Source organism: Chrysochloris asiatica, unplaced genomic scaffold, assembly GCF_000296735.1.
Source record: "Chrysochloris asiatica unplaced genomic scaffold, ChrAsi1.0 scaffold00101, whole genome shotgun sequence".
Lineage (NCBI taxonomy): Eukaryota > Metazoa > Chordata > Mammalia > Afrosoricida > Chrysochloridae > Chrysochloris > Chrysochloris asiatica.
Window position 1 is genome coordinate 9,956,401 of NW_006408619.1, and position 9,074 is coordinate 9,965,474.

Here is a 9,074-nt window from a genome sequence, read left to right on the forward strand (position 1 = left end):
CCTGGAGCAGCCAAGCGTCCCAGACTAGAAAGCAATGGATTTCTTCCTTCTGCCACAAATTCCCCCAGCTGTGAGCCTTCCAACCTTCTAACTATTCCTTTATATGTGGTTCAGAGTTCTGGGACCAGCCCCTGAGCCTGCTTAGTCGGGTATTCTGTGTTGTTGTTGGTGGAGCTCAGTACTACACGTCCACCCGATCCGCCATCTTGTTTGTTCTTTACTCATTGTTTTTTAATTTCTATATTTGTTCAGAACCCAAATGACAAAAATAAATGCTAACGACTTAAAAAAAAAAAAAAAAGAAGAAGAAGAGGAGCCAGGGGTGAAGTGCATCCTTTGGACCCTGAGATCCTTGGGTAATGACAGAGAGCTGTGACACCAGAAGAGTGTCAGAGAAGCACAGCGGAAGACTCACCAAGCAGAGCTTGAGACCGAGCAGTGGACTTCCCAGCCCATGGGGCACTTTAGTGAGGGAGGGAGCTCGGATTGCTGACCCTTGGAGCTAAAGCTGAGTGCCATCAGGCTGAGGCTTATGGTGGAGTGTGTGTGTGTGTCCTGTGGACAATTACCTGCAGCTGATGGTGCCTTGAGCATTTCTGACCATGACCTGGAACCTGTTAACTTCCCTAATAAGCCCCTGAGTGCTGTCTCTGAGCTGTGTGCCCACTGCAATGGATTATCAAACCCAGCTGAGTAGAGCGGGCTGGGAGAGGAATGGTTGGTGCCACATATGTTTGTACTTAGGAGATCAGTCTTTATGCTTTCCAGTTTTTTTTGACACTTTCCATTTTCCTTCATTCATGTTTTGTATGTTCCATATTCTGATTACTAATAGATGCTTACAGCTGTCTTTTCATACTGAGTCGAGTCCCATCAGCAAATGAAGATCTGGATAGCACTGCTCCACCGCGTCATTAAGATCAGCAATCCTGTGAGGAGGCTGCTCTTGCCGTTGTATTTGTGAGCGTCTTCCCACTGAGGGGCTCATCTTCTAGAACTGGATCAGACAATGTTTTACTGCACTTCATAAGATTTTCAGGGGCTACTCCCTCAAGAGTAAACTGCCTATTCCTTCTTTATAGTCTGTCTTAAGTCTGAAAGCTCTGCTGAAGCCTGTCCACCATGGGTGACCCTGCTGGTATTTCAAATACTGGTGGCATAGCTTCCAACATCACAGCAACTGACAGATGATGGGGGATTTCCAGTTAGTCTTATAAAAAAGCTACATTAGCGTTTATAAGGCTACCTAGAAATACGATGTGATGGTCACGGTTTGGCGTTAGCTTGGTTAGGCCATGATTCTTGGTGGTTTGGTATGTAGTATGTAATCACCCTTCACTTTGTGATCTGATGTGAGCAGCAAATCAGTTAAAAGGGGAGTTTCTTTGAGGGTGTGGCCAGTACCCAACATATATTGCATGTTCTTGAGCCTACATCCAACTTATCCTCTGGTTCTTGGGTCACGAGCCAGCAGTATGAATCTGACTTGCCGGGTTTGAGTTCATCAGCCCTGGCAGTCATCTGAGTAAGGAGAACCCTCCAGTCTGACACCTGACCACAGATTCAGGACTTGCCAGCCTCCACAACTGCTTGAGCCATTTCCTTGAAATGCTGTTATTATGAGGTGCCGTCAAGTGGGTTCTAACTCACAGTGAGCCTGTCTAGGGTTTTCTGAAGAGCGGCTGGTGGGTTTGATCTGCCAACCTGGTGATTCAAATCAACCTGTGGTCCAGTGCATTGCCCTGCAGTGCCACACCATGTATTTATACACGTGGTGCTGGTTCTGCTCCTCTCGAGAACTCAGCCTAAGACATAAAGGAAATTGACCACTCTTAGTCTGAACTCATGGGCATGATTTCAGACCTCAGCAATACCAATTTCCTTATTTACAGCTAGCTTTATCAAAAGCAACAGCAGTATTTGGGAGGGCTTTTAAAATAACTACCTCAGCCCACTCCCACATGGTGCTGACGGCAATGGGTTTTGCTTAGGTCTGAAAGATACCACCAGAAACAGTAGCGAGGAGGTCAGACTCAGAGAACACAAAAAGTAGGAAGCCACACTGGAATTGGAGAAGGGAATTCTGGGTCCCTCCAGGGAACGTGTGACTTTGAAAAAAAAAAGAATTACAAACCACAAACTTCGGTCCTAACTCCCCACACTTGAAGCTGTTAGCCTTCCTCCTCCCTCCATCTGGCTTTTCCAGTCACATAACCAGCCTGAAAAATCTGAGATTCCAGCCCTCCTTTCTATCTGTTTAATTTTCTGAACTGACCTTCAATTCAGTCAGTTCTGAAGAACTCAAAGAAGGAAGATGAGGACAGGGATACCTCATTTTATTGTGCTTCACAGCATTTTTTTTTTTTTTTTTTTAAATTGAAGGTTGTGTGGCAACTTTCAAGATTTCAATTCAAGAAGGTCTATTGGTACAATTTTTCCAGCAGCATGTGCTCACTTTGTGCCTCTGTGTCATATTTAGTAAAAATAACTTTGCTATATACCGGGAAACCAAACACATCACATGACTTGCTTTCTGCTATTAGCTTTACTATGATGGTTTAGAATGGAACCAGCAGTACCTATAGGTCTTATCTCTATAAAATGTTGCCCAAGTCCCCACAGCAACACAAACACACGTAGGCCTTCCTCCCTCTACCCAGGTCTGTCTTTCACCAGTGAGGGTAAGAGTTAAATTGCTTACTCACCTCAGATTTCTCCAGCCTGTTTTGAGCTTCAATCTGAGCCACAATTTCATTCATGTTTGTTTCCAACACCATCCCACCCATCACGACCTCCTGAAGGATGTAGTGCACCTGGAAGCAAAGCAAAAATACGAAGGGTCAGAGCACTGGGTAGAGCTCAGGGTAAAGCCTGGTAGGAAACCTCACAGTATTCCTGCAGCAGCAAGAAGCCAGACACCACACTAGGTCCTGAGTCCTAACCTCAAGTGAGGCCACAGCATTTCTCTGATGTCTCGGCCTATTACAATGAAGCTCTCTCATCAGCACTAGAAGAGGCAGCTGCAGCTGAAGGTACTCAAGGTAGTGAGGTGGTGGTAAGAGCACAGACTGTGAAGTCAGACAGAGCCAGTGTAAATCCCATCTCTGCTAGTTGTTGGTGCTTGCGAATCCTTCTGGGATTGTGGTCAGCGCTGAAGGAGATACGTGTGTAAAGCACCTAGCCTGGTACCTGGTACACACTGGGCTCTAAGTGAGTGACTGACAGCATTTATTACTAACACTGATATGCTCAACATTTATTGTCACTAAGTAAGTCCAGCTATGGCAGAACAACACCTATACAGCAGCTGAGAAGGAATCTCTTCCAGGGTCCATAAGCCAGATTCTGTAGCCTACCGTGCTAGAGGGAAACAGAACCTATTCCTCGGTACCCATCCCCATTCCCTATCTTACACAAGAACCTTAGACAAGACCCAACTCAGAGTAAGTACTCATCAAGCACAAGGCTAACATCTGGGCACTTGGCATCCAGCCAACCCTAAAGAAAGCTGAGCCCCAGAACCCTTGACTGCTGTGCTGACGTAAAGCTTACTCATCCACTGTTTCCCACAAGGCAGGAAAGCTGCCATTGGAAGTCCCGGCTGATTCAGTCACAGGGGTCCACTGGCTGGGACTTCATATTTCAAATTAAATGGTTGTGAAACTTGAGGAACGTAATCATTGTCACTAAACGGTACATGCAGAATTTGTAAAACTGGTCTGTGTTTTGCTGTGTACATTCTCAACAACAACAAAATAAATTAAAGAACACTGCAGAGAGAAGTAGCGTAGTGGTTACAAATTGGGCTGCTAATCTCACAGTCAGCAGCAGTTCGAAACTACCAGCTGTTCTGCAGGAGAAAGATGAGGATTTTGCTCCTGTAAAGATTTACAGCCTCAGAAATCCTGTACAGGGTCGCTATGAGTCAGACCCTACTCCACGTCACATAATAACAACAACACAACATAACAAAGAATGAATACAAGCGCTGGAGATCTCAGACAAAACTGCAAAAACATACTTGCTGTAGGTGAAGGACACACCCTCAGTACCAAACAAGTTCCTGGCAACTACACTGTGTTTGTATAATGCATCTGGTCTCATGGCCTTTGCATGGAGGAGGACAAAATGTCATGAAGCCAGGCTCCACTGTCTGCGCAGAAATAAATAAAGGAGCTCACAAAGAACCCTGAATGCTGAGAACAACTGTAGCCAGCTGGGAACACAACCTGGACGCCTCCCCTAGACAAGCATTCTGTAAGTCATTGGTCCCTGGAAAACCCACACCATACATAGTAGGGATAAGTTAGAAAAAATAAATCAGCCCAGAATCTATATAAAGATACAACCAGAAAAAACTAGAACAGAAACAGGAAAGCCAAGAGGCAGACTTACACCACATATTACAAGCACTGCCATGGAGTAGATAAAACTGTAATAAAGTATTTTTGTAAAATAAAAATAAAAATTAATGCAACGGCTGTTTTTATGAAGCAAGGGCTCAAAGCAAAAAGGCAAGAGTTAATGGGAGAGAGGGAAAAGAAAACAAGAGACTTGTTATCAGCAGCAGAGATCAGGGTGGAAGAGGAAGAAAAAAACCCTCCAGAAATGAAGGGGAAGCTGGATGGAGCAAAAGGGAGAAGTCATTGTTAGTGCCATTGAGTCGGTTCTGACTCAGAGTGACTTGTTAGGGGTTTCCGAGGAGTTACTGGTGAGTTTGAGTCACCGACCTTGCGGTTCAAACTGACCTTGCAGTCCAGCGCATTAACCTCAGCCCCACATCAGAGAGAAGTTGTTGTTGTTAAGTGCCTTTGAGTCGGTTCCGACCCACAGCGACCCTGAACAGGGTGTCTGAGGCTGTAAATCTTTACAGGAGTACAAAGCCTCATCTTTCTCCCACGGAGCAGCTGGTAGTTTCGAACTGCTGATCTTGCGGTTCGCAGCCCGATTCGTAACCACTACGCTAGCAGAGAAAGCACAGTAAGAAACACAGTGGGTAGAGGATAGTAATGGAGGTAAATGGCAAGTAGATGGAGTGTTAAAAGAATTAGGAAATAACCGTTACAAAGGAGACGCAAAATATGCAGACTAGAGAACTGTAAGGATGGAACTAAACAAATGTGAAAAATTACTTCACGAAGAAAACATCAAAATACAAAATACAACTTTTAAATGTTCCTGAAATCAAAGAAGCACACATTGCATCCCAGAGCAAACTGACCCAGAACAGTAGACAGGTAAGGTTTCTGGATTTCTACAACCATGCAAAAACTCAAACACTTTAAAAACGAATAAAGTCTTAGCAGAAAAAAAGGAACACTACCTACAGAATTCTCAAGGAGACAAGTGTGACCCCAGGATTTTATACTTCATTGCTGATCAAAAGTAACAGGATAAGGACTACTGCTCTCATGAGTATTTCTTTCCTTTTTGAGGGATCTACAAAAGTAAGCACTTCTGCAAACCAAGGGATAACTGGGAAAAAATACAGTAAAAGACTGGTAGTAGGCACTGGATCTACTTAACTGCAGGGTGAAGACTAAATTGGGGTTAGGATGACCATGACTTGGCAATGCCACAGCTAATAAAACTTAGGAAGGGACGGGGGAAGACAGAGGGGAGTTGAATAAGAAATCAGCACGTCCCCTTAGCCTCAATAACTAAAAGCCAATGGCTTTCATTTAAAACCAATAAACTCATGTAATAAAAGCAGTTATTATTACTTTTCAATGTCCAAGGCTACCATAATTTTCTATAAACAAGTGTAAGCCACCAAACTGGGTCAACAAGACCTAGAGTTTTGACACCAACCCATAATGCATCAATTTCCGGTCTCTGGTAGCGTAGTGGTTACGAATCGGGCTGCGAACCTCAAGGTCAGCAGTTCGAAACTACCAGCTGCTCCACGGGAGAAAGATGAGGCGATCTGCTCCCGTAAAGATTTACAGCCTCGGAAACCCTGTTCAGGGTTGCTATGGGTCGATACCGACTGGACGGCACTTAACAACAACAACAACAAAGGAGAGAACTCAGCCCCTTGTGAAGCAATAAAGATTTGCCATTCTTGGTCTTATATACTGGTGTGGTGCTGTAGGATAAGCACTGGACTGAAAACCACAAGGTCAGCAGTTGAAACACACCAGGTGTTCCTCCAAAACCCTACACTGGGTCACTCACTGTGAGTCAGAACCAACTCCACACACTTAACAACCAACTCCAAGTACTTAAGAACAACACCCACACCTTCCTTTAAAAGGAAACATCATTTCCTTTTAAAAGTCACTTGCCTTTCTAAAACATTCAACTTAATTTCCAAACAAAACAATTGTCTTTTCTCATTCATTTATCCATATACTATTTAACTAAATGACTTAATTATAATACCTGTAGAACTGGCATAAACAGGTCTGAAACATCAAAACTGATCCTTGGTAACAATAATTTAACTGGTGTAAGCAAAGCATGGGCAACTAAGGGTCAGAACTTATCAACTGCCCGGGTCAGTCAGTTAAGCTCATTAAGGCCTCTTCCACTGAATATGCAGTGAGTCAAGAAAGGGCAGTACAGCTTGAGTGGCGATTGAGAGAACTGGAGAAAGTTGGAGGTTGCCAAGCATGAGTGTAAGAAGGCAGACAAGGGTCAACACTAAGCTCGTGTACCTAAAGAACTAGAGATACAGTCAGAACACAAAGAAAAGTTATATTAAAATAGGAGTTAATTGATGGCCAAATGTTGAGGACACCAGTCGAAATTTAGGTATAATCTACCTCAGAGCACACTTAGGAGTTAAAGCACCCAAACCAAAAAGGGAGCTGAAGGGAAAGCAAACTTGCAATCTTAGTCACGTTGATGACACTGAAAACCACAAGAATAGAATAAAGCAAAGAAATAAAGATTTGACACGTCTACGGCCCGGTCTAACCCACTGTGCATGGAATAAACAATCAAATAATAATGAGTCACAGTTTTCTGCTAATTTAGCAATCATTTAAAATAATGACACTATCAAAATTTATTAAGTATCTACTGACAGGGTTTAAACAAAAGTGCTATTGATTTCTTAGTTCTTGGCAAATCTAATGGTAACTTGACCTAGAAATAATCTCAAGCAGGAAGAGCTGTGAGGTTGGCGCAGAACCGGGCAGTGGTTCACTCTGTTGTACAGAAGTACCAAACAACAACAACAGCAACAAAAGAATTTCTTTTATAATCTGAACAGAAGATTATAAAACAATAGGAAACAACAGTCGAGAAAATACTTGGAGTGATTAACCTGAAACTCAACAGGGAAAATGCTAGGTCAAACGGTTTTCCAAATGACACAAATGTATGGTCTCTCATTGGCCAGTAAAAGTTAAGTATTTATAGTTATATCTTATTTTAAATTATCTCCTGAAATCTCTCCAAACAGTCAAAAAGGAGAAATGATCACCACCGTCAAAATGTCTAATCTTGGTTATTAGTCACAAGGAGACTGAGAGAGCCTGAGACTGTGGCCCTTGGTCACCTTCAGATCTGCAACTGAATTCATCCTATGGCTCAATTTCCAGCCATGCACTAGATAAGTACACACAGGGGCAACAACACTTGTGAGGTATAGCACACCATGGGATGGTCAACTATTCAAGAGCAAAAGGACATTATCTAAGGACAAAATCCAGAAGGGTTGGAAAAAAAGGTTGAACAAAAACAGCAATCACTGGGATGAAGTGGGATAACTGGTGGGTACATAGAGGGGATTGCAGTCACTGAAATGAAACACAGTATACGATCTGCTGAATGTAAAACTGATGATCTGCCGCCATATACGACTTCACTCAATTCACCAAAAGTGAAAACAACAAACACCAAACAGTCGAATTCTGCTATGGAGCTCTCTTTTTCCCTCCCTACACTTCTGTCTCCCTGAATGTTCTTTCTAGAAAGCTGTCACACTAGTCTCCCTCTGCTGAAGTTAACTGCACCTGTAATTAGTTCCAGTGGGCATCCAATTTGGCCAACTATTGTTTGCTTTCAATATAAGTTACTGTTTGAGACCTTCTCCATCTCATTCCCAGATGAGGAGAAAGACCTAAAAGTTTCCCCCAAGTTTTTCCGTGATCCAGTTTACTACCAGATGAAATAGGACAAACACATCTGATAAGTGGGTTGACCTTTGGGACTCCTGGGAACTGTAATGCTCCTGTTCTGAAGAACTCAGAGGTTCTGTGGCCAACAAAGGTGCACTGCACAGAAAGGGGTTAATAAGACTCGAAGATATCAGTTGTTGTTAAGTGTCCTAGAATGGATTCTGACTCATAGAGACCATGTATAAGGCTGATGTTTGAATCACTGACCTTGTGGTTAACAGACCAGTGCTTAGCCTACAGCATTACACCAGAACTCCAGAAGGCGTCAGAAGAGAGTTAAATGACTGTCTAATTTGCTGTACCTTTCTCATGGAACAACAAAACCCAACAATCCCAAAGCCACTGCCACTGAGTCAGTTCTGCTTCACAGCGACCCTACAGGACGGAGTCCAACAACTCCACAGAGATTCTGAGAATGCCAATCTGGACAGGACTAGATAGCCTCATCTTAGTTCTGTGGAGGGGCTGATGGGTTTGAACCACCAACCTTGTGGTTAACAGCCTGTAATGGTTAGGGTTCTGTGTCAACATGACTAGGGTTTAGCTGTTGAGATAAGCTTCTTCTCATGGTGATGAAGCTTAATACAGGAACAGTTAACTGTCTGATGAGTGGCTATGAACAGCCCATCAATTGAAGGGATGTTTCCTTGGGGGGTGTGACGGGCTCCCAATATAAGGGTCACTTGGGAAAGGCTCTCTCTCTCTTTTCCTCTGGGGACCTGGGACTCTGCAACTGAAAGCCATTCCCTTGATAATAAACTTCTCTCTATATATTTATATTGTTGTTGTTGTTATGTGCCACGGAGTCAGTTCCGACTCATAGTGACCCTGTACAAGGTTTCCGAAGCTGTAAATCTTTACGGGAGCAGAAAGCCTCATCTTTCTCCTGCAGAACAGCTGGTAGTTCTGAACTGCTGACCTTGCGGTTCACAGCCTGATTTGTAA

The 9,074-nt window shown here is 43.4% G+C and overlaps 1 protein-coding gene across 1 annotated transcript in view; it reads right to left on the reverse strand.

Moving 5' to 3' along the window:
- Positions 1-9,074, reverse strand: part of AP3S2 (adaptor-related protein complex 3, sigma 2 subunit) — a 76,227-nt gene that overhangs the window by 7,286 nt on the left and 59,867 nt on the right. The window contains exon 5 of the mRNA XM_006867128.1: positions 2,706-2,813. Coding sequence (XP_006867190.1) covers positions 2,706-2,813 — 108 coding nt within the window. The remainder of the gene's footprint in view (positions 1-2,705; positions 2,814-9,074) is intronic.